Source organism: Carcharodon carcharias, chromosome 35 (genome assembly GCF_017639515.1).
Source record: "Carcharodon carcharias isolate sCarCar2 chromosome 35, sCarCar2.pri, whole genome shotgun sequence".
NCBI classification, from domain to species: Eukaryota; Metazoa; Chordata; class Chondrichthyes; order Lamniformes; family Lamnidae; genus Carcharodon; species Carcharodon carcharias.
Window position 1 is genome coordinate 7378684 of NC_054501.1, and position 24669 is coordinate 7403352.

The 24669-nt window shown below is 61.8% G+C and overlaps 1 protein-coding gene across 4 annotated transcripts in view; it reads left to right on the forward strand.

The window, feature by feature from the left end:
* The window catches only part of hcfc1b (host cell factor C1b), a 124102-nt gene that overhangs the window by 70577 nt on the left and 28856 nt on the right, over positions 1-24669 (forward strand). For 3 of the 4 annotated variants that reach the window (XM_041179634.1, XM_041179633.1, XM_041179635.1), the window contains 8 exons: positions 1602-1866; positions 4078-4238; positions 6718-7102; positions 7764-8105; positions 12476-12594; positions 13690-13830; positions 18396-18581; positions 21987-22284. In XM_041179634.1, the coding sequence (XP_041035568.1) occupies positions 1602-1866; positions 4078-4238; positions 6718-7102; positions 7764-8105; positions 12476-12594; positions 13690-13830; positions 18396-18581; positions 21987-22284 (1897 nt within the window). Of the gene's footprint in view, positions 1-1601; positions 1867-4077; positions 4239-6717; positions 7103-7763; positions 8106-12475; positions 12595-13689; positions 13831-18395; positions 18582-21986; positions 22285-24669 lie in introns of those variants that run through there. The other variant, XM_041179636.1, reaches the window with a different exon arrangement.

Below are 24669 nucleotides of genomic sequence, written 5' to 3' on the forward strand. Positions count from 1 at the left end.
CGTCTATGTACATGGAAAGAAATTCGGCTTTGAGAATGTCAGCTTGCCCACTTTGGCAGGCAGAATAGAAAAGCAGTGGGTTAATCAGATGGGGAGAGACTGCAGAACTCGGCTGCCACGGAGGGACCCGGGCGTCCTTGTACACGCAAAAAGTTAGTATGCAGGTGCAGCAAGTGACTAGGAAGGCGAATGGGGTGATGGCCTCTATTGCAAGGGGGGGGTGGGGGGATGGAGAAAAATGTCTTGCTACAACTCTGCCAGGGCGTCGTTGAGACCACAGCTGAAGTCCTGTGTCGAGCTTCGGTCTCCTTGCATAAGGAGGGACAGACTCGGATCGGAGGCCGTTCTGAGAAGGTTCACTCGGCTGATTCCTGGGACGAAGGGGGATTGTCTCTTGGGGAAAGGTTGAGCAGGTTGGGCCTCTACCCATTGGAGTTTAGAAGAATGAGAGGTGATCTTATTGAAACATATCAGATTCTGAGGGGAGGGGGTTTGACATGGTAGCTCAGATCCCTGTAACCAACTCCAACACCTACAACCCTCCCCATCTCTAACCCCCTCCAATCCCTACCACTGTCCCTATCTCTGTAACCTCCTCCAGCCTCTACAACCCTCCCTATCTCTGTAACCTCCTCCAGCCCCGATACCCCTCTTTATCTCTGTAACCTCCAAAACCCCGACAACACCCCCTATCTCTAACCTCCTCCAGCCGCTACAACCCTCCCTATCTCTGTAACCTCCTCCAGCCACTACAATCCTCCCTATCTCTGTAACCTCCTCTAGCCTCTACACCCCTCCCTATCTCTGTAATCTCATCCAGCCCTTACACCCCTCTCTATTTCTGTAACCTCCTCCAGCCCCTGCAACCCTCCCTATCTCTGTAACCTCCTCCAGCCACTACAATCCTCTCTATCTCTGTAACCTCCTCCAGCCTCTACAACCCTCCCTATCTCTAACCCCCTCCAGCTCTCCCTATCTCTTTAACCTCCAGAACCCCTACAACCCTCCCTATCTCTGTAACTTCCCCCAGCTCCTGCGACCCTCCCTATCTCTGTAACCTCCTCCAGCCCCGATACCCCTCTTTATCTCTGTAACCTCCAAAACCCCTACAACCATCCCTATCTCTGTCACCTCCTCCAGCCCCTACACCCCTCCCTATCTCTGTCACCTCCTGCAACCCTCCGAGATCTCTGCGCTCCTCCGATCCCGGCCTCTCGAGCATCCCCCGATTCCCATCGCTCCACCATTGGCGGCCGTGCCTTCAGCTGCCTGGGGATGGGGGGGGGGGGGTGTGCCTTGAGCTCTGGAATTCCCTCCGTAAACCTCTCCGCCTCCCTTCCTTTAAGACCTTCCTCAAACGGGCCTCTCTGAGTGAGCTCTTGTTCCTCACATCGCCTCGTGTGGCTTGGGCGGGTTAATCTTTCCTTGTGAAGTGCTACGTACATGTATAAGTTGCAGCTTGGTGATGCCAACTTGCATCTATATCGCGCCTTGGTTTGGAAGCTTGTACCCACCAAGGCGCGCTCCCCCTGCCTTTGAGTGTCAGCATGACCGACCGTCACTGTTTTATTCCCACCCTTGCCCTCCGCCCCTCTTTCCAGTCTGCGTCGGAGCCCACCCGGGTCACGTTGATCGCCGCGCCCACCGGAGTGGAGACGTCGTCGATCCAGGAGCTGCCGGTGACCATCCTCGCCTCCCCCACCACCGAGCAGCCCACGCTGGCGCACTTGCCAGAGGGCGGGCAGGCTGAGGGGCAGGCGTCCGGGAACCTGCCGCTGGTCTGCTCGAACCCGCCCCACGAGACGTCGGAGACCAACACCACCAACACGGCCACGACGGTCACTGCCAACATGGGTGCCAACCAGGGTAAGGGCGGTGCTGCGCATGACCCGAGTGTTCGAGGGACGCCTCGGCCGAGCCGTCAGCGCGGCCCACCTTGAGCGAGCGAATTGACCGGGAAATCTAAGCGCTTGTGTGAAGGCTCACTGTTACCCCGCCGGATGCGAGCAAAAGTTCTCCACCGCCCCCACCCACCCCCTCTTTCCTGCCCCTTATTTTAGAAGGGGGCATGGGGCCTCTTGCGCTAACCTGGGAGGATCAGGGCCTCCAGTTTAATGTCCCGTACTGAAAAATGGCACCTGCGCCATTGCGGCCCTCCCTCAGCACTGACCCTCCGACAGTGCGGCGCTCCCTCAGCACTGACCCTCCGACAGCGCGGCGCTCCCTCAGCACTGACCCTCTGACAGTGTGGCGCTCCCACAGCACTGACCCTCCGACAGTGCGGCGCTCCCTCAGCACTGACCCTCCGACAGTGCGGCGCTCCCTCAGCACTGACCCTCCGACAGTGCGGCGCTCCCTCAGCACTGACCCTCCGACGGTGCGGCGCTCCCTCAGCACTGACCCTCCGACGGTGCGGCGCTCCCTCAGCACTGACCCTCCGACGGTGCGGCGCTCCCTCAGCACTGACCCTCCGACGGTGCGGCGCTCCCTCAGCACTGACCCTCCGACGGTGCGGCGCTCCCTCAGCACTGACCCTCCGACGGTGCGGCGCTCCCTCAGCACTGACCCTCCGACAGCGCGGTGCTCCCTCAGCACTGACCCTCCGACGGTACGGCACTCCCTCAGCACTGACCCTCCGACGGTGCGGCGCTCCCTCAGCACTGACCCTCTGACAGTGCATCGCTCCCTCATTACTGACCCTCCGACAGTACGTCGCTCCCTCAGTACTGACCCTCCGACAGTGCCGTGCACCCTCAGCACTGACCCTCCGACAGTGCAATGCTCCCTCAGCACTGACCCTCCGACAGCACGGCACTCCCTCAGCACTGACCCTCCGACAGCGCGGCGCTCCCTCAGCACTGACCCTCCGACAGTGCAATGCTCCCTCAGCACTGACCCTCCGACAGCACGGCACTCCCTCAGCACTGACCCTCCGACGGTGCGGCGCTCCCTCAGCACTGACCCTCCGACGGTGCGGCGCTCCCTCAGCACTGACCCTCCGACGGTGCGGCGCTCCCTCAGCACTGACCCTCCGACGGTGCGGCGCTCCCTCAGCACTGACCCTCCGACGGTGCGGCGCTCCCTCAGCACTGACCCTCCGACGGTGCGGCGCTCCCTCAGCACTGACCCTCCGACAGCGCGGTGCTCCCTCAGCACTGACCCTCCGACGGTACGGCACTCCCTCAGCACTGACCCTCCGACGGTGCGGCGCTCCCTCAGCACTGACCCTCTGACAGTGCATCGCTCCCTCATTACTGACCCTCCGACAGTACGTCGCTCCCTCAGTACTGACCCTCCGACAGTGCCGTGCACCCTCAGCACTGACCCTCCGACAGTGCAATGCTCCCTCATTACTGACCCTCCGACAGTACGTCGCTCCCTCAGTACTGACCCTCCGACAGTGCCGTGCACCCTCAGCACTGACCCTCCGACAGTGCAATGCTCCCTCAGCACTGACCCTCCGACAGCACGGCACTCCCTCAGCACTGACCCTCCGACAGCGCGGCGCTCCCTCAGCACTGACCCTCCGACAGCACGGCGCTCCCTCAGCACTGACCCTCCGACAGCGCGGCGCTCCCTCAGCGCTGGCCCTCCGACAGCGCGGCGCTCCCTCAGCGCTGACCCTCCCACAGTGCGGCGCTCCCTCAGCACTGACCCTCCCACAGTGCGGCGCTCCCTCAGCACTGACCCTCCGACAGCGCAGCGCTCCCTCAGCACTGACCCTCAGTGAGGCCGAAATTATGACAATTGAATCTGTGCAGCCCAAAATCCTCTGACTTGAGTTTGCGTTCAGCTACCTACTGAGCCTTTGGGGCTGATAGTCTGATTTGACTTTTCTGCCTTTCTGTCTCAACACAGTCTGGCGGCACTGGGATAGAGCCTCCTTGTTGCTTCCAGTGTGCCTGAATGTATTTCTGTATGTGAGTGAATTAAACAGCTCTCTGCAAAGTTGGGGGCTGTGATGGTGGGCGAGTGGGCGTTGTTGCATCGCCCCTCTTGGCTCACTCTCTGCTGTGCCGGACGGGTTGGAGGATCCCACCTCCCTCTTGCCCAAATAACCTCTCCTCTCTTTCTTAGTCCAGCCGCCACCCACCAATGCACAGGGCCTCCCGGAGACGGTCCACGGGGAAACAGCGACGGCGGGCACGACTAACACGGCGACCACTGTGTCTGCGGCGCAGAGCGGGGCCAACACCACGGTGACGCAGTCGACCCCGGCGCCTGGCCCCTCCATCTCGGTAAGTGAGTGCACGGCAAGAGTGTCACCTGACCTATAAACCGTTCACCAGCGTCCCATCAGGATCGGGCTGTGGGTTTCCCCCCATCAACTGACGGGCATTCCACACGCACCTCCCCCCCCCCCCCCCCCCCCCCCCCCCCCCCCCCCCCCCCCCCCCCAGCCCCCAACCCTTACCCATGTGGTTTGCAACCCAGTTTACTTTTATAGTGAACTGATGACTCACTCCTAAGTTCCGATGCTAGTTCAGCTCCATGGTACAACAATTATCGTCTGTTTAGGGGGACTCGGCAGATCAGGCGGCTCCTATTTAATGAAGCTACTTACTAACTTGCAGTTTGACCGTACCAAATTTAAATTTGAGAGAAACTTAGCAGAACTAAGAGTCCACTAATATCGCCACCATACTACTGTGTCCATTGAGAGATTGTTATTACAGGCGAGGGCAGGAATATAAGGATTTTGGAGCTACGCTGTAAGGACAGGGGCAATTTCAGAGCAAAACTCTACAGCTCATTGTTAGATACAGAGTAAAGCTCCCCCTACACCGTCCCCATCAAACACTCCCAGGACAGGTACAGCACGGGGTTAGATACAGAGTAAAGCTCCTTCTACACCGTCCCCATCAAACACTCCCAGGACAGGTACAGCACGGGGTTAGATACTGAGTAAAGCTCCCTCTACACCGTCCCCATCAAACACTCCCAGGACAGGTACAACACGGGGTTAGATACAGAGTAAAGCTCCCTCTACACCGTCCCCATCAAACACTCCCAGGACAGGTACAACACGGGGTTAGATACAGAGTAAAGCTCCCTCTACACCGTCCCCATCAAACACTCCCAGGACAGGTACAGCACGGGGTTAGATACTGAGTAAAGCTCCCTCTACACCGTCCCCATCAAACACTCCCAGGACAGGTACAGCACGGGGTTAGATACAGAGTAAAGCTCCCTCTACACCGTCCCCATCAAACACTCCCAGGACAGGTACAGCACAGGGTTAGATACAGAGTAAAGCTCCCTCTACACCCTCCCCATCAAACACTCCCAGGACAGGTACAGCACGGGGTTAGATACAGAGTAAAGCTCCCTCTACACCGTCCCCATCAAACACTCCCAGGACAGGTACAGCACGGGGTTAGATACAGAGTAAAGCTCTCTCTACATGTCCCCATCAAACACTCCCAGGACAGGTACAGCACGGGGTTAGATACAGAGTAAAGCTCTCTCTACACCGTCCCCATCAAACACTCCCAGGACAGGTACAGCACGGGGTTAGATACAGAGTAAAGCTCTCTCTACATGTCCCCATCAAACACTCCCAGGACAGGTACAGCACAGGGTTAGATACAGAGTAAAGGTCCCTCTACACCTTCCCCATCAAACACTCCCAGGACAGGTACAGCACGGGGTTAGATACAGAGTAATGCTCCCTCTACACTGTCCCCATCAAACACTCCCAGGACAGGTACAGCACAGGGTTAGATACAGAGTAAAGCTCCCTCTACATGTCCCCATCAAACACTCCCAGGACAGGTACAGCACAGGGTTAGATACAGAGTAAAGCTCCCTCTACACCGTCCCCATCAAACACTCCCAGGACAGGTACAGCACGGGGTTAGATACAGAGTAAAGGTCCCTCTACACCGTCCCCATCAAACACTCCCAGGACAGGTACAGCACGGGGTTAGATACAGAGTAAAGGTCCCTCTACACCGTCCCCATCAAACACTCCCAGAACAGGTACAGCACGGGGTTAGATACAGAGTAATGCTCCCTCTACACCGTCCCCATCAAACACTCCCAGGACAGGTACAGCACAGGGTTAGATACAGAGTAAAGCTCTCTCTACATGTCCCCATCAAACACTCCCAGGACAGGTACAGCACGGGGTTAGATACAGAGTAATGCTCCCTCTACACCGTCCCCATCAAACACTCCCAGGACAGGTACAGCACAGGGTTAGATACAGAGTAAAGCTCTCTCTACATGTCCCCATCAAACACTCCCAGGACAGGTACAGCACGGGGTTAGATACAGAGTAATGCTCCCTCTACACTGTCCCCATCAAACACTCCCAGGACAGGTACAGCACAGGGTTAGATACAGAGTAATGCTCCCTCTACACTGTCCCCATCAAACACTCCCAGGACAGGTACAGCACGGGGTTAGATACAGAGTAAAGCTCCCTCTACACCGTCCCCATCAAACATTCCCAGGACAGGTACAGCACGGGGTTAGATACAGAGTAAAGCTCCCTCTACACTGTCCCCATCAAACACTCCCAGGACAGGTACAGCACGGGGTTAGATACAGAGTAAAGCTTCCTCTACACTGTCTCCATCAAACACTCCCAGGACAGGTTTGTTCTCTGAAGGTGGAGCTGTCTCATGTTGCAGAGCAGGTTCGGGTTGGGACAGTTTGTGTTACTGACGGAATCTTTCTCCTCTTCCTCCTCCTCCCGAACCCGGTCCTCAGGGTGTCTCTTCGAAACCGGAAAGCGCCGACGCGGCGACATCGACGGAGCAGCCGGCCGCCCCGAGCGCCGCCGAGCAGGCGCCGCCGGCCCCGGACCCGGCCCCCGAGCCCTCGCCGGCTGGGGCTGAGGGTCCGCCGCAGGTGGCGCCGGCGGAGGCCGCCCCGCCCCTGCCGACCGGCGAGGGGGCGACCCCGGAGCAGCTGACCCCGCCGCAGGAGCTGATGGCGGAGACGCTGGACGGGCCGGGCGAGCTGACGGGCCTGACGCCGGAGGAGCTGGCGGTGACGGCGGCCGCCGAGGCGGCGGAGCAGGCGGCCGTGTCGGAGGAGGTGCAGGCCCTGGCTCTCCAGGCGGTGCTGCAGGCCGCCCAGCAAGCTGCGATGGGTAGGTACGACTGCACCCCGCCGGTCCCCTCGGGCAGCCCAACCAGCCGCCCAACCTCCACCTCCCCCCCCCCCCCCCCCTCCACTCCCCTCCCGGCGGCTCGGTGTGCCTCATTATTCGTGATGAAGAGGAGCCTTGGTGTCACGCCGAGCGCCAGGCGTCAAAGGCGCGGCACAGCGCCCTCGCTGGCGGCTCGCTGCCATTACAGCGTGACACGTTTACATAGGTGGCCGGCATTAGCGATCAAAGTCCGCTCGCTGGCTGGGCCAGCGTTTCTGTCGCCCCCTTGAGAACCGCCAGCTCGAACTGCCAGCGTCCCCGTGTGGCGTAGGTACGCCCGCAGCGCCCTCCAGGAGGTGGGGTTGGGGGGGGGTCCCGCATTTTGGCCCCGGCGACAGTGAAGGAACAGCTGACACGTTTCCCAAGGGGAGTGGCTGGGAGGGGGACTTGCAGCCGGTGGCGCCAAGTGGATTCGTCCCCAGGGATCTATGGGAGGAAAGTTCCCACGTTGGTTGCGATGCGGTAACTATTGTTGGGTTGAAGTCGGGGGTGGGTGGGTGGGGGGGAAGGGGAGTGACGCCCGCGTTTGTGAGGGTGGATGGAGTACCCTTGTCAATTCGCTGCGCAGCTTGTCTGTTTAACATCTCTCGCTCCATTCAAGGTCCCGGGGAGGCGATGGACATGGCGGAGCCGAGGCAGCAGCCGCCGCCGCACGAGTCGAACCTGGGTCAACTGAGCACCGAGGCCAACGACGCCCAGACGGACCTCCCGCTCGCCGTGCTCGCGCACCAGGACCTGGCGGTGCTGGTCCAGCAGCAGCAGCAGCAACAGCAGCAGCAGCTCCAGGCGGCCGGGCAGAGCCAGCCCCAGCTGCCCACCGAGGCCCTGGCGCCTGCCGACAGCCTCAATGACCCGGCGGCCGAGAGCAACGGGCTGGGCGAGCTGACCAGCCCCGTCGCCAACGCCGGCGCCCACCCCCTCCTCCCCCCGGCAACCACCGAGAGTAAGTGACCGCTTCAACCCTCCTCCTCCTCCTCCTCCCCACCCCCCCCCTTCTCTTCTCTCCTTCCCTCCTCCGCCCCACCCTGCTCACCAAACCTGCCCTGGCTCCACCTTCGATTTAACCCAAATGCCACGTTGCCCCCCCCCAATCTCGATCGCTCCGATCCTCTCCTGACCGACCAGCTTTGTGCCCTCCAGATATGAGTTTGTCCCAAACTCGCCTGCCCCATATCCTAAGGGGCAGGATTTCACCCATCGTCCCCCGTACCGATCCCTAAACACCTCGGTTTTTAAATTCTCGAACTTATGTTCGAAACCCTTCAGAGCCCTTCCCTATCTCTGTAAGCTCCTCCAGCCCCTACAGCCCTCCCTATCTCTGTAAGCTCCTCCAGCCCCTACACCCCTCCCTATCTCTATAACCTCCTCCAGCCCCTACACCCCTCCCTATCTCTGTAACTTCCTCCAGCCCCTACACCCCTCCCCATCTCTGTCAAATCCTCCAGCCCCTACACCCTCCCCATCACTGTAACCTCCTCCAGCTCCTACACACCTCCCTATCTCTGTAACATCCTCCAGCCCCTACAACCTTCCCTATCTCTGTAACCTCCTAGAGTCCCTACAACCCTCCCTAGCTCGGTAACCTCCTCCAGCCCCTACACCCCTCCCTATCTTTGTAACCTGCTCCAGCCCCTACACCCCTCCATATCTCTGTAAGCTCCTCCAGCCCCTACACCCCTCCCTATCTCTGTAACCTCCTCCAGCCCCTACAACCCTCCCTATCTCTGTAACCTCCTCCAGCCCCGACAACCCTCCCCATCTCTGTAACCTCCTCCAGCCCCTACACCCCTCCCTATCTCTGTAACCTCTTCCAGCCCCTACACCACTCCCTATCTCTGTCAAATCCTCCAGCCCCTACACCCCTCCCCATCACTGTAACCTCCACCAGCCCCTACACACCTCCCTATCTCTGTAACATCCTCCAGCCCCTACAACCCTCCCTATCTCTGTAACCTCCTCCAGTCCCTACAACCCTCCCTAGCTCGGTAACCTACTCCAGCCCCTACACCCCTCCCTATCTCTGTAACCTCCTCCAGCCCCTACACCCCTCCCTATCTCTGTAAGCTCCTCCAGCCCCTACAACCCTCCCTATCTCTGTAACCCCCTCCAGCCCCTACAACCCTCCCTATCTCTATAACTTCCTCCAGCCCCTACAACCCTCCCTATCTCTGTAACCTCCTCCAGCCCCTACACCCCTCCCTATCTCTGTAACCTCCTCCAGCCCCTACAACGCTCCCCATCTCTGTCAAATCCTCCAGCCCCTACACCCCTCCCCATCACTGTAACCTCCTCCAGCCCCTACACACCTCCCTATCTCTGTAACATCCTCCAGCCCCTACATCCCTCCCTATCTCTGTAACCTCCTCCAGTCCCTACAACCCTCCCTAGCTCAGTAACCTCCTCCAGCCCCTACACCCCTCCCTATCTCTGTAACCTCCTCCAGCCCCTACACCCCTCCCTATCTCTGTAACCTCCTCCAGCCCCTACACCCCTCCCTATCTCTGTAACCTCCTCCAGCCCCTACACACCTCCCTATCTCTGTAACCTCCTCCAGTCCCTACAACCATCCCTATCTCTATAACCTCCTCCAGCCCCTACACCCCTCTCTATCTCTGTAACCTCCTCCAGCCCCTACAACCCTCCCTATCTCTATAACCTCCTCCAGCCACTACAACCCTCCCTATCTCTATAACCTCCTCCAGCCCCTACACCCCTCCCTATCTCTGTAACCAGCCCCTAAACCCCTCCCTATCTCTGTAACCTCCTCCAGCACCTACACACCTCCCTATCTCTGTAACATCCTCCAGCCCCTACAACCTTCCCTATCTCTAACCTCCTCCAGTCCCTACAACCCTCCCTAGCTCGGTAACCTCCTCCAGCCCCTACACCCCTCCCTATCTTTGTAACCTGCTCCAGCCCCTACACCCCTCCCTATCTCTGTAAGCTCCTCCAGCCCCTACAACCCTCCCTATCTCTGTAACCTCCTCCAGCCCCTACAACGCTCCCTATCTCTGTCAAATCCTCTAGCCCCTACACCCCTCCCCATCACTGTAACCTCCACCAGCCCCTACACACCTCCCTATCTCTGTAACATCCTCCAGCCCCTACAACCCTCCCTATCTCTGTAACCTCCTCCAGTCCCTACACCCCTCCCTATCTCTGTAACCTCCTCCAGCCCCTACACCCCTCCCTATCTCTGTAACCTCCTCCAGCCCCTACACCCCTCCCTATCTCTGTAAGCTCCTCCTGCCCCCTACAACCCTCCCTATCTCTGTAACCTCCTCCAGCCCCTACGCCCCTCCCTATCTCTGTAACCTCCTCCAGCCCCTACACACCTCCCTATCTCTGTAACCTCCTCCAGTCCCTACAACCATCCCTATCTCTATAATCTCCTCCAGCCCCTACACCCCTCTCTATCTCTGTAACCTCCTCCAGCCCCTACACCACTCTCTATCTCTGTAACCTCCTCCAGCCCCTACAACCCTCCCTATCTCTATAACCTCCTCCAGCCACTACAACCCTCCCTATCTCTATAACCTCCTCCAGCCCCTACACCCCTCCCTATCTCTGTAACCAGCCCCTACACCCCTCCCTCTCTCTGTAACCTCCACCAGCCCTTACAACCCTCCCTATCTCTGTAACCTCCTCCAGCCCCTACAACCCTCCCTATCTCTGTAACCTCCTCCAGCCCCTACACCCCTCCCTATCTCTGTAAGCTCCTCCAGCCCCCTACAACCCTCCCTATCTCTGTAAGCTCCTCCAGCCCCCACACCCCTCCTTATCTCTGTAACCTCCTCCAGTCCCTACAACCCTCTCTATCTCTGTAACCTCCTCCAGCCCCTACAACCCTCCCTATCTCTATAACCTCCTCCAGCCCCTACAACCCTCCCTCTCTCTATAACTTCCTCCAGCCCCTACAACCCTCCCTATCTCTATAACCTCCTACAGCCCTCCCTATCTCTGTAACCTCCTCCAGCCTCTACACCCCTCTCTAGCTCTGTAACCTCCTCCAGCCCCTACAACCCTCCCTAGCTCTGTAACCTCCTCCAGCCCCTGCACCCCTCCCTATCTCTGTAACCTCCTCCAGCCCCTACAACACTTCCTATCTCTGTAACCTCCTCCAGCTCCTACACCCCTCCCTATCTCTGTAACCTCCTCCAGCCCCTACAACACTGCCTATCTCTGTAACCTCCTCCAGCCCCTACACCTCTCCCTATCTCTGTAACCTCCTACAGCCGTCCCTATCTCTGTGACCTCCTCCAGCTCCCCGAGATCTCTGCGCTCTTCGAATTCTGGTTGCGGTGAAGCTCCTTGGGGTCGCTATTATACTGCCGGGGGCTTCGCTGGCCAAGACCAGGTCCTTGCCTGATGCTCCCCTCCCCCTCCTCCCCCGCAAGCCAAATGGTTCCCAAATGGTCAGGTGGAGGTAGGGATCCTCCTGACATTCTCCAGCCATCCGAAGCCCGAGGTTGATGAGACCTTTTACCCGTGCGGAATGAAGTCAGCTGGCAGCAGGGGGTTGGAGCTGGAAGGTGCGGGTGGGGTGGGGTGGGGGGCGGTGGGGGGGAGGCATCGGGAGCCACACTGCCAACCAGTGCAAGGTAAACAGTCGAGCCCGTGATGTGGCTCATTTATGCTTACTCGAAGCAGCGTACCGTTCCCACAGGTCGGGGCACCCGCCAGTGACACTTGGCAAGCCCTGCGGCCCTCTATTGGCTCGCCGGGGAGCCAGCCTCCGTGGCAACCGCCTCGGCCAATCGGTGCCGACCTGCCGCCTGATCAGCGCCCCCTTCTCCCCCGCTGCGGTACGAATTGTTGTGAAAGTTGGAAAGCGGGCGTCATCCTCGCACCTGCCCCCCCCCCACCCCCGCCAACCAGCGCGAGGCGAGAATCTGCGGCGCCGCCGTGTGGCTGCCTTCGACGCGGGGCTCGGGGAAACCTCGCGCGGGGGCTCGAAAGCGGCCACGGAGACCGCCGGATGGTCGGAGAACTTCCAGCTGCCCTTTGGGAAGGACGCCCTTCGTCCAATCCGGGCCTGAACGTGACTCCAGTCCCAAGCCCGTGTGCGTGTGTGCGCGCCAGTGATTGGGGGGGGGCATAAATGGAACCTGGCACCTTGTTTAGGGAGGGGGGGCGGGGTGGGTGGAGGATTACGTGGGGGATTTGGTTCTTTTCGTTCTCCCTCCACCCTTTCCCGGTGGAGTTTCACGGTGTGGTGGTGGGTTGGGTTGGGTTGGGGGGTGGGGGGATGGTTGGTGGCGGTTTCGCTCAGGCCCTGGACTCACCGGGGGTGTCTCATCCTCTCGCCCGCAGGTCTGGCGCCCTCCAGTTCTCTCACCTCGCCGCAGCCGGTATCTGCGGCAAGCCCCGGCAAACTGCAGGCGGCGGCGGCGCTAGCGGAAGTGGCGAACGGGATCGAGTCCTCCGCTGTGGTAAGCCTGCTCACTTTGGGCAGGGAGGGAGGGTTGGGGGTGAAGGGGGAAACGGGTGGAGGGAGAGGCGGGGGCTTGGTATGCTGTGGTTTGCACGCGGTATGCAGTTGGCACTGTGCTGTTGACACGGCACCCTCGGTGGGCGGGGGGGGGTGTCTCTTGGTCGTGCCCTATGGCCGCCCCCCCCCCCCCCCCCCCCCCCTCCCCACCAGCAGCAGGCCAGCTTTGCCACTTGCGTGGTGTGTCTGCTCCCCCATGAACAGCTGCTTGGGGAGGTCGGACACTCTGGATTGTCCAGTCGCTGTGAGAGACCCTTCGGGGTGTGGGGGGGGTGCGGGTGGGGGAGGCCATCGAAGCTTTGCATTCCGGCAGGCAGCGCTGTAGTGACGATGCAATCGGACCAGTCGTCCAGACCCCCGGGTTGATATTCTGGGTTCAAATCCCACCGCGGCAGCTGGTGGAATTTAAATTCAACTGATCAACCCGGCAAGGAAAGCCAGTTTCAGTCATGGTGACGGTGAAACGTTCGTCAGTTGTCGCAAAAGGGAAAAAAACCCCATCTGGTTCACTCGTGTCCTTTAGGGAAGGAAATCTGCCGTCCTTACCCGGTCTGGCCTACATGTGACTCCAGACCCACATCAATGTGGGCGCCGCTTCACCGTCACCCCCCCACCCCCACCCCCACCCGAAATGGTTCAACAAGCCCCTCGGTTCAAGGGCAGTTAGGGACGGGCAACAAATGCCGGACTCGCCAGCGAAGCCCGCATCCCACAAAAGAATTTCGCTGTTGGCACGTCGAAGATGAGGTGGCCTATTCCCTCCCCGCCCCCCCCCCCCCCCTTGCTGTTAGACTTTATTTGTGCATGGCAAGATCCCGCATAGGGCTGCACGGTAATGACTGGGTGATCCCCCCACCCAGCTTGCCCCCAGGGTGCCGGGGAAGGGCTACCTGCACCCCCCTCGGGTACCGCCCTGGAGCGTCAGCCTTGACGTTTGCATTCAGGCCCTGGAGCGGGACTCGAACGCGGGGAACCCTTGTCGTCGCAAGTACCAGGTGGCTGACCGCCTGCCTCTCTCTCTCCCTCCCTCCCTCAGAAGCGGGACGCGGCCCCCACAGCCTCCAAGCCCCCCGCCAAGAAGGATCTGAACCAGTGGGTCGACGTTGGAGTAATCAAGGGGACGACGACTGTGGTGACCCATTATCACCTTCCGCTTGATGGCACGTCTGTCAGAGATGTAAGTAAGAGCTCCCACCTGCTTTTTTTTGTGCCCCTCCCTTCCGATCTTCCTGGCACGGCCGATCCATTCCACCACCTCAACCCAGTGTGGGCGTTCACAGGGACCGGAAGAGGCCGCACGGGCCTGATTGTGGCTGATCTGTATCTCGCACCCATTCTTGTGCCCTCGATACCCGCGCCCGACCAAAATAAATAAATCTACTGATCTCCGTCTCAAAAGTTCCAGACTCTCCGCTCTGTGGCTCTTGTGTTACAGGGTTGTGCCCTCTGGCAGTGTAGCGCTCCCTCAGTACTGCACAGGTGTGCCAGCCGTAATTTTCTGCTCGCGCTCTCTCATTCGCGCTCTCTCTCGTTCGCTCTTGCTCTGCTCGCATGCTCTCTCTTGGTCAGGCGCGCGCTGTCATTTGGGCACTCTCGCTCTGTCGTGCGCTCTCTCTCTCGCTCGGGCTCGCGCTCTGTCGTGCGCTCTCTCTCGCTCTGTCGCGCGCGCTCTCTCTCGCTTTGTCGCGCGCGGTCTCTCTCTCGCTTTGTCGCGCGCGGTCTCTCTCTCGCTTTGTCGCGCGCTCTCTCTCGCTCTGTCGCGCGCTCTCTCTCGCTCTGTCGCGCGCTCTCTCTCACTCTGTCGCGCGCTCTCTCTCGCTCTGTCGCGCGCTCTCTCTCGCTCTGTCGCGCGCTCTCTCTCGCTCTGTCGCGCGCTCTCTCTCGCTCTGTCGCGCGCTCTCTCTCGCTCTGTCGCGCGCTCCCTCTCTCTCGCTCTGTCGCGCGCGCCCTCTCTCTCTGTCGCGCGCGCCCTCTCTCTCTGTCGCGCGCGCCCTCTCTCTCTGTCGCGCGCGCTCTCTCTCTCTGTCGCGCGCGCTCTCTCTCTCTGTCGCGCGCGCTCTCTCTCTGTCGCGCGCGCGCTCTCTCTGTCGCGCGCGCTCTCTCTCTGTCGCGCGCGCTCTCTCTCTGTCGCGCGCGCGCTCTCTCTGTCGCGCGCGCGCTCTCTCTCTGTCGCGCGCGCGCTCTCTCTCTGTCGCGCGCGCGCTCTCTCTCTGTCGCGCGCGCTCTCTCACTGTCGCGCGCGCTCTCTCACTGTCGCGCGCGCTCTCTCACTGTCGCGCGCGCTCTCTCACTGTCGCGCACGCTCTCTCACTCTGTCGCGCGCGCTTGCTCTGTCGCGCGCTCTGTCTCGCTCTGTCGCGCGCTCTGTCTCGCTCTGTCGCGCGCTCTGTCTCGCTCTGTCGCGCGCGCGCTCTCTCTCGCTGTGTCGCGCGCGCGCTCTCTCTCGCTGTGTCGCGCGCTCTCTCTCGCTGTGTCGCGCGCGCTCTGTCTCTCGCTCTGTCGCGCGCGCTCTGTCTCTCGCTCTGTCGCGCGCGCTCTGTCTCTCGCTCTGTCGCGCGCGCTCTGTCTCTCGCTCTGTCGCGCGCGCTCTGTCTCTCGCTCTGTCGCGCGCGCTCTGTCTCTCGCTCTGTCGCGCGCGCTCTGTCTCTCGCTCTGTCGCGCGCGCTCTCTCACTGTCGCGCGCGCTCTCTCACTGTCGCGCGCGCTCTCTCGCTCTGTCGCGCGCGCTTGCTCTGTCGCGCGCTCTCTGTCGCGCGCGCTCTCTCTCGCTCTGTCGCGCGCGCTCTCTCTCGCTCTGTCGCGCGCGCTCTCGCTCTGTCGTGCGCGCTCTCTCTCGCTCTGTCGCGCGCGCTCTCTCTCTCGCTCGGGCGCGCGCTCTCTCTCTCGCTCGGGCGCGCGCTCTCTCTCTCGCTCGGGCGCGCGCTCTCTCTCTCTCGCTCGGGCGCGCGCTCTCCCTCTCTCGCTCGGGCGCGCGCTCTCCCTCTCTCGCTCGGGCGCGCGCTCTCCCTCTCTCGCTCGGGCGCGCGCTCTCCCTCTCTCGCTCGGGCGCGCGCTCTCCCTCTCTCGCTCGGGCGCGCGCTCTCCCTCTCTCGCTCGGGCGCGCGCTCTCCCTCTCTCGCTCGGGCGCGCGCTCTCCCTCTCTCGCTCGGGCGCGCGCTCTCCCTCTCTCGCTCGGGCGCGCGCTCTCCCTCTCTCGCTCGGGCGCGCGCTCTCCCTCTCTCGCTCGGGCGCGCGCTCTCCCTCTCTCGCTGTGTCGCGCGCGCTCTCCCTCTCTCGCTCGGGCGCGCGCTCTCCCTCTCTCGCTCGGGCGCGCGCTCTCCCTCTCGCTGTGTCGCGCGCGCTCTCTCGCTCGGGCGCGCGCTCTCTCTCGCTCGGGCGCGCGCTCTCTCTCGCTCGGGCGCGCGCTCTCTCTCGCTCGGGCGCGCGCTCACTCGCTCGGGCGCGCGCACTCGCTCGGGCGCGCGCTCTCGCTCGGGCGCGCGCTCTCTCTCTCTCGCTCGGGCGCGCGCCCTCTCTCGCTCGGGCGCGCGCTCTCTCTCTCGCTCGGGCGCGCGCTCTCGCTCGGGCGCGCGCTCTCTCTCTCTCGCTCGGGCGCGCGCTCTCTCTCTCTCGCTCGGGCGCGCGCTCTCTCTCTCTCGCTCGGGCGCGCGCTTTCTCTCTCTCGCTCGGGCGCGCGCTTTCTCTCTCTCGCTCGGGCGCGCGCTCTCACTCTCTCGCTCGGGCGCGCGCTCTCTCGCTCGGGCGCGCGCTCTCTCTCGCTCGGGCGCGCGCTCTCTCTCGCTCGGGCGCGCGCTCTCTCGCTCGGGCGCGCGCTCTCTCTCTCGCTCGGGCGCGCGCTCTCTCTCTCGCTCGGGCGCGCGCTCTCTCTCTCGCTCGGGCGCGCGCTCTCTCTCTCGCTCGGGCGCGCGCTCTCTCTCTCGCTCGGGCGCGCGCTCTCTCTCTCGCTCGGGCGCGCGCTCTCTCTCTCGCTCGGGCGCGCGCTCTCTCTCTCTCTCTCGCTCGGGCGCGCTCTCTCTCTCTCTCGCTCGGGCGCGCGCTCTCTCTCTCTCGCTCGGGCGCGCGCTCTCTCTCTCTCGCTCGGGCGCGCGCTCTCTCTCTCTCGCTCGGGCGCGCGCTCTCTCTCTCTCGCTCGGGCGCGCGCTCTCTCTCTCTCGCTCGGGCGCGCGCTCTCTCTCTCTCGCTCGGGCGCGCGCTCTCTCTCTCTCGGGCGCGCGCTCTCTCTCTCTCGCTCGGGCGCGCGCTCTCTCTCTCTCGCTCGGGCGCGCGCTCTCTCTCTCTCGCTCGGGCGCGCGCTCTCTCTCTCTCGCTCGGGCTCGCGCTCTCTCTCTCTCGCTCGGGCGCGCGCTCTCTCTCTCTCGCTCGGGCGCGCGCTCTCTCGCTCGCTCGGGCGCGCGCTCTCTCGCTCGCTCGGGCGCGCGCTCTCTCGCTCGCTCGGGCGCGCGCTCTCTCGCTCGCTCGGGCGCGCGCGCTCTCGCTCGCTCGGGCGCGCGCTCTCTCGCTCGCTCGGGCGCGCGCTCTCTCGCTCGCTCGGGCGCGCGCTCTCTCTCTCTCGCTCGGGCGCGCGCTCTCTCTCTCTCGCTCGGGCGCGCGCTCTCTCTCTCTCGCTCGGGCGCGCGCTCTCTCTCTCTCGCTCGGGCGCGCGCTCTCTCTCGCTCGGGCGCGCGCTCTCTCTCTCTCGTTCGCGCGCTCTCTCTCGCTCGGGCGCGCGCTTTCTCTCTCTCGCTCGGGCGCGCGCTCTCTCTCGCTCGGGCGCGCGCTCTCTCTCTCTCGCTCGGGCGCGCGCTCTCTCTCTCTCGCTCGGGCGCGCGCTCTCTCTCTCTCGCTCGGGCGCGCGCTCTCTCTCTCTCGCTCGGGCGCGCGCTCTCTCTCTCTCGCTCGGGCGCGCGCTCTCTCTCTCTCGCTCGGGCGCGCGCTCTCTCTCTCTCGCTCGGGCGCGCGCTCTCTCTCTCTCGCTCGGGCGCGCGCTCTCTCTCTCTCGCTCGGGCGCGCGCTCTCTCTCTCTCGCTCGGGCGCCCGCTCTCTCTCTCTCGCTCGGGCGCCCGCTCTCTCTCTCGCTCGGGCGCGCGCTCTCTCTCTCTCGCTCGGGCGCGCGCTCTCTCTCTCTCGCTCGGGCGCGCGCTCTCTCTCTCTCGCTCGGGCGCGCGCTCTCTCTCTCTCGCTCGGGCGCGCGCTCTCTCTCTCTCGCTCGGGCGCGCGCTCTCTCTCGCTCGGGCGCGCGCTCTCTCTCTCTCTCGCTCGGGCGCGCGCTCTCTCTCTCTCTCGCTCGGGCGCGCGCTCTCTCTCTCTCTCGCTCGGGCGCGCGCTCTCTCTCTCTCTCGCTCGGGCGCGCGCTCTCTCTCTCTCTCGCTCGGGCGCGCGCTCTCTCTCTCTCTCGCTCGGGCGCGCGCTCACTCGCTCACGCTCGGGCGCGCGCTCACTCGCTCACGCTCGGGCGCGCGCTCACTCGCTCACGCTCGGGCGCGCGCTCTCTCGCTCACGCTCGGGCGCGCGCTCTCTCGCTCACGCTCTCTGTGCTGCAAGGCCCTGGAGTGGGGCACGACCTGACGTGGCCTTTTTGACCCTCCTTCCCCCCGCCCCCCACCCCCCCCCACTTCCTAACACCCACCTGCTTTGAACCTCTGCGTTGTTGAGCTACTCTGTCACCTTCACACTCTTCGGGGCTGTTTCTGTCCGTGACGGTTGTTTCTGTGTGTGTGTGAGGGTTTTATTTTTTTGTGTGTTTCCCCCACCCCACCGCTCTAGGATGATTCCGCCACGATCCCGGACCACAGCCAGCTGAAACGCCAGGAGCTGCAGCCGGGGACCGCCTACAAGTTCCGCGTCGCCGGCATCAACGCCTGCGGGCGAGGTCCGTTCAGCGAGATCTCTGCCTTCAAAACGTGTTTGCCGGGCTTCCCTGGGGCTCCCTGCGCCATCAAGATCAGCAAGGTAAAGGGGACCCCCTCATCCCTCCACACCCGCCACCTCCACACCCCCCCCCCACTCCATCCGATCCTGAGCTTCGACTCCACTTTCACCCCCCCGCCACCCCCGCACGCCTTGGGGCTTCCCGAAGGGTCCCACAGCCAAATGGGGGGTACTTACCGAAGGCGCTGCTGGCGCGTGGGAGTCGAGGCAGACGATTCTTTTCGCCGCCGCCGTTCAGCTTTATCCGCGCACAGCAAGATCCCACAAAATGGCCGTGCTGTAACGACGGGGGCGATCCGCTCCTCAGCATCTCCCCCCCCCCCCCCCCCCAACCCCGAGGGTGCCGGGGAGAGCGAGCTGCACCGTTACCCCTCAACTCCCCAAGGGGACCGATAGACCGTCCATCCCGGCCTTCAGCGTCTTCAACCACGGAGCGTTCACGACCCTCTGGGGGAGAGGGTTCCAAACCGTTCGCAGCCCTTCGGGTGAAGAAATTTCCCCTCGGCTCAGCCCGAAGCGATCGGCCCCCTTATCCTGAGACTGGGACCCCCCCCCCCCGCCCCCGTGTTTTAGATACCCCCTCCTGAGCAGCGGAGGCAAACTCCCCACGCCCACCCTGTCAAACCCCTTCAGAATCTTGTCCGTCTCAACGCGATCGCCTCTCGTTCTTCTGAACCCCGGAGAACATCGGCCCAATTTACTCAGCCTCTCAAGGTAGGACAAACCCACCCCCCACACACCACCCCCCCCCCGCCCCCCAAACATCCTAGGGACCAATCGAGTGAACCTTCGCTGTACCCGCCTCCGACACGAGTCTATCCTTCCTTAAATGTGGAGACCAAAACTGCGCACGGTTAGTCCAGATGTGGGTCTCGCCTGTACAGTCGCGGCGAGACTTCTTTATCCCTGCACCCCTTGCAGTAAAGACCAACGTGCCATTTGCCTTCCCCGTTTGCTTGCTGCACCTGCCTGCTAACTTCAAAGGGCTAAGAGAATTTTAGATCTGCCCAGAAGAGGTTTTGGATATATAAAAAAAAAGAGAGAGACACTGAGCTCGCCCTCGGCTCCCTGAGACCACAAATCTGTCCGTCCCGGCCTTCGACGCCTTCAGTTACCTCAGGGAGGGAATTCCAGAGAGATCCGCAACCCTCTCGGGGTGAAAGGAATCTCCCCTCATCTCAGTCCGCAATGAATCGGCCCCTTACCCTGAGGCGGTGCCTCCACCACCCCCCCCCCCCCCACCCCCCACCCCTCCCCGCCCGTGTTTTAGATTCCCCCGAGCAGCGTAAACAATCTGTGTCGTCGGGCCCCTCGAAAAGTCTTTTTTTGAATTCTTTCACGGGGTGTGGGCATCGCTGGCGAGCCCGGCACTTGACGGCCGCTCCCTGATCACCCTTGACCTGAGCGTCTTGCTCGACCATTTCAGAGTGGGGGGGGGGGCGCAGTTAAGAGTCGACCCCGTTGTTGTAGGTCCGGGAGTCACATGTAGGCCAGATCGGGTAAGAGGGCAGCAGATTTCCTTCCCTAAAGGGATGTCAGTGAACCAGATGGGTTTTTCTTTTCTTTACGACAATCGATGATAGTTTCACGGTCCCCATGACTGAAACTGGCTTCCGATTCCAGATTTTATTCATTGAATTCAAATTCTACCAGCGCCCGTGGTGGGATTTGAACCCGTGTCATCGTCCCCGGAGCATCAGTCTGGCCTAGCCCAGTGAGCATTACTGCTACGCCACCCTCCCCACCCCCCCCCCCCCCCCCCCACCCAATCCAAGGACCTGTACGTTTTATTGAGACCACCCCCTCATTCTTCATGTGACTGAAACTGGCTTCCGATTCCAGATTTTATTCATTGAATTTAAACTCTACCAGTGCCTGTGGTGGGATTTGAACCCGTGTTGTCGTCTCCGGAGCATCAGTCTGGCCTAGCCCAGTGAGCATTACCGCTATGCCACCTTCTCTCCGCCCCCCCCCCCCCCCCACCCTCCATCCAAGGCCCTTGTACGTTTCATTGAGATCACCCCCTCTCTCTTCTAAACCCCAGGGAGTAGAGGCCCCATTTGCTCAGCCTTTGATTGTGGGACAACCTCCTCGTCACAGGAACTGAACTGACTAACCTTTGCTGTACCCCCTCCATCGCAAATAAAGTCGTCATCGTCATCACGTGCCCTGTCCAAAGGCAGGTTCTTGGCTCATCGCCTGTTGAGCGGTGTTTTTGGTCAGTGATGGTTTTGCCAATGCCTTCCACACCCGGGCAGGGCGAGCAGGCAGATCCCAAGCCAACTTCACCCAGGACGGGAATTGTACCCGGCCTTGAAGGCCTCGTTCAAGTCAATGCACTTGTAGTCATCTATCCAACTGAGGCAACTGGTCCCTACCTAATGCAAATATCTCCTTCCTTCAAACTGGAGACCGAAACTCTGCACAGCATTCCAGTATCTTCTTGTAAATTTATTCATTCACAGGACGTGGGCATCTCTGGCGAGGCCAGCACTTATTGCCCATCCCTGATTGCGCCTCGAGAAGGTGGGGGTGAGCCGCCTTCTTGAACCGCTTCAGTCCCTGTGGTGTAGGTACACCCGCGGTGCTGTTAGGGAGGGAGGGGAGGGGGGGGGGTTCCAGGATTTTGACCCAGCCACAGCAAAGGAACAGCCAATATATTTCCAAGTCAGGATGGTGAGTGCTCGGAGGGGAACTTGCAGGTGGTGGTGGTGTTCCCATGTGCCTGCTGCCCTTGTCCTTCTAGGTAGCGGAGGTCGTGGGTTTGGAGGGTGCTGTCGAAGGAGCCTTGATGAGTTCCTGTGGTCTTAACAAAACCCTGTATTATGAAAGCGGGACTTCCCTATTGTACTCCAGTCCCCATCGCGATAATCCAGGTGTTTATACGCCCGTATGTTACACTCAAACATATTCACAGGGATGATATCAGAGCGCAGAGGTTGTAACTATCGGGAGAGATCAAACAGGCTGGGGCTCTTTACTCTAGAAAAGAGGAAGCTGAGGGGTCTGATCGAGGTCTTTAAAATATTGGAGGGGGTTTCGATAGGGTCGACGTAGAGAAGATGTTTCCACTTGTCGGGGAGGAGGGGAGACCAGAACTAGGGGAGGGGGCATCAATATAAAACAGTCCCTAATAAATCCAATAGAAGGGGGGGGTGGAATTCAGGAGAAACGTCTTTGCCCAGAGAGTGGGGAGAATGTGGAACTCGCTCCCACACGGAGGGGCCAAGGTGAACAGAGTCGATATGTTTGTGGGGGTGGAGAAAGCTGGATAAACATATGGGAGAAAGGGGTAGAAGGATATGGGCATAGTGGGGAGATGAGGTAAGGTATGGGGCAGAAACGCTGGCATGGAGTAAAGGGGCCGAATGGCCTGTTTCAGTGCTGTAATTCCTGTTTAAACTGCAGCTTGTGTTCCCCGTACAGAGTCCGGATGGGGCCCATCTGACGTGGGAACCACCCTCCATGACGTCGGGCAAGATCATCGAATACTCTGTGTACCTTGCCATCCAGAGCACCCAGTCTATGGAGCTGAAGCCCAACAGCCCAGCACAGTTGGCCTTCATGCGCGTCTACTGCGGCCCCAACCCCTCGTGCCTGGTCCAGTCTGCCAACCTCTCCAACGCCCACATCGACTACACAACCAAGCCTGCCATCATCTTCAGGATAGCAGCCAGGAACGAGAAAGGCTACGGACCCGCCACACAAGTCAGGTGGCTACAAGGTACGTTCGGGACATGAATGTCCATGGCACGCGTCTTGCTGTCTCGCTGGCTCTCTCTCTCTCTCTCTCTCACTGGCTCTCTCTCTCTCTCTCTCTCACTGGCTCTCTCTCTCTCTCTCTCTCTCACTGGCTCTCTCTCTCACTGGCTCTCTCTCTCGTTGGCTCTTCCTCTCTCTCTCTCGCTGGTTCTCTCTCTCTCTCTCACTGGCTCTCTCTCTCTCTCTCTCTCTCTCTCTCTCTCGCTGGCTCTCTCTCTCGCTGGCTCTCTCACTGGCTCTCTCTCTCTCTCTCTCTCGCTGGCTCTCTCTCTCTCTCTCTCACTGGCTCTCTCTCTCTCACTGGCTCTCTCTCTCTCACTGGCTCTCTCTCTCTCACTGGCTCTCTCTCTCGCTGGCTCTCTCTCTCTCTCTCGCTGGCTCTCTCTCTCTCTCTCTCTCTCGCTGGCTCTCTCTCGCTGGCTCTCTCTCTCTCTCTCTCTTGGCTCGCTCTCTCTCATTGGCTTGCTCTCTCTCTCGCTGGCTCTCTCTTTCTCACTGGCGCTCTCTCTCTCGCTGGCTCTCTCTCTCACTCTCTCGCTGGCTCTCTCTCTCTCTCGCTGGCTCGCTCTCTCTCGCTGGCTCGCTCTCTCTCGCTGGCTCTCTCTCCCTCTCTCTCACTGGCTCTCTCTCCCCCTCTTTCGCCGGCTCGCTCTCCCTCTGTTTCGCCGGCTCGCTCTCCCTCTCTTTCGCCGGCTCGCTCTCCCTCTCTTTCGCCAGCTCGCTCTCTTTCGCCGGCTCGCTCTCTTTCGCCGGCTCGCTCTCTTTCGCCGGCTCGCTCTCTTTCGCCGGCTCGCTCTCTTTCGCCGGCTCGCTCTCTTTCGCCGGCTCGCTCTCTCTCGCCGGCTCGCTCTCTCTCGCCGGCTCTCTCTCCCTCTCTCTCGCTGGCTCGCTCTCCCCCTCTTTCGCCGGCTCGCTCTCCCCCTCTTTCGCCGGCTCGCTCTCCCCCTCTTTCGCCGGCTCGCTCTCCCCCTCTTTCGCCGGCTCGCTCTCCCCCTCTTTCGCCGGCTCGCTCTCCCCCTCTTTCGCCGGCTCGCTCTCCCCCTCTTTCGCCGGCTCGCTCTCCCCCTCTTTCGCCGGCTCGCTCTCCCCCTCTTTCGCCGGCTCGCTCTCCCCCTCTTTCGCCGGCTCGCTCTCCCCCTCTTTCGCCGGCTCGCTCTCCCCCTCTTTCGCCGGCTCGCTCTCCCCCTCTTTCGCCGGCTCGCTCCCCCTCTCCGGCTCGCTCTCCCCCTCTTTCGCCGGCTCGCTCTCCCCCTCTTTCGCCGGCTCGCTCTCCCTCTCTTTCGCCGGCTCGCTCTCTTTCGCCGGCTCGCTCTCTTTCGCCGGCTCGCTCTCTCTCGCCGGCTCGCTCTCTCTCGCCGGCTCGCTCTCTCTCGCCGGCTCGCTCTCTCTCGCCGGCTCGCTCTCTCTCGCCGGCTCGCTCTCTCTCGCCGGCTCGCTCTCTCTCGCCGGCTCGCTCTCTCTCGCCGGCTCGCTCTCTCACTGGCTGGCTCTCTCTCGTTGGCTTGCTCTCTCTCTCGCTGGCTCTCTCTGTCTCTCTCTGTCTCGCTGGCTCTCTCTTTCTCACTGGCGCTCTCTCTCTCTCGCTGGCTCTCTCTCTCGCTGGCTCTCTCTCTCTCGCTGGCTCTCTCTCCCTCTCTCTCGCCGGCTCTCTCTCCCTCTCTTTCGCCGGCTCGCTCTCCCTCTCTTTCGCCGGCTCGCTCTCCCACTCTTTCGCCGGCTCGCTCTCCCTCTCTTTCGCCGGCTCGCTCTCCCTCTCTTTCGCCGGCTCGCTCTCCCCCTCTTTCGCCGGCTCGCTCTCCCTCTCTTTCGCCGGCTCGCTCTCCCTCTCTTTCGCCGGCTCGCTCTCCCTCTCTTTCGCCGGCTCGCTCTCCCTCTCTTTCGCCAGCTCGCTCTCTTTCGCCGGCTCGCTCTCTTTCGCCGGCTCGCTCTCTTTCACCGGCTCGCTCTCTTTCGCCGGCTCGCTCTCTTTCGCCGGCTCGCTCTCTTTCGCCGGCTCGCTCTCTTTCGCCGGCTCGCTCTCTTTCGCCGGCTCGCTCTCTTTCGCCGGCTCGCTCTCTTTCGCCGGCTCGCTCTCTTTCGCCGGCTCGCTCTCTCTCGCCGGCTCGCTCTCTCTCGCTGGCTCGCTCTCTCACTGGCTGGCTCTCTCTCGTTGGCTTGCTCTCTCGCTGGCTCTCTCTCTCGCTGGCTCTCTCTCTCGCTGGCTCTCTCTCTCGCTGGCACTCTCTCTCGCTGGCTCTCTCTCTCGCTGGCTCTCTCTCTCGCTGGCTCTCTCTCTCGCTGGCTCTCTCTCTCGCTGGCTCTCTCTCTCGCTGGCTCTCTCTCTCGGTGGCTCTCTCTCTCGCTGGCT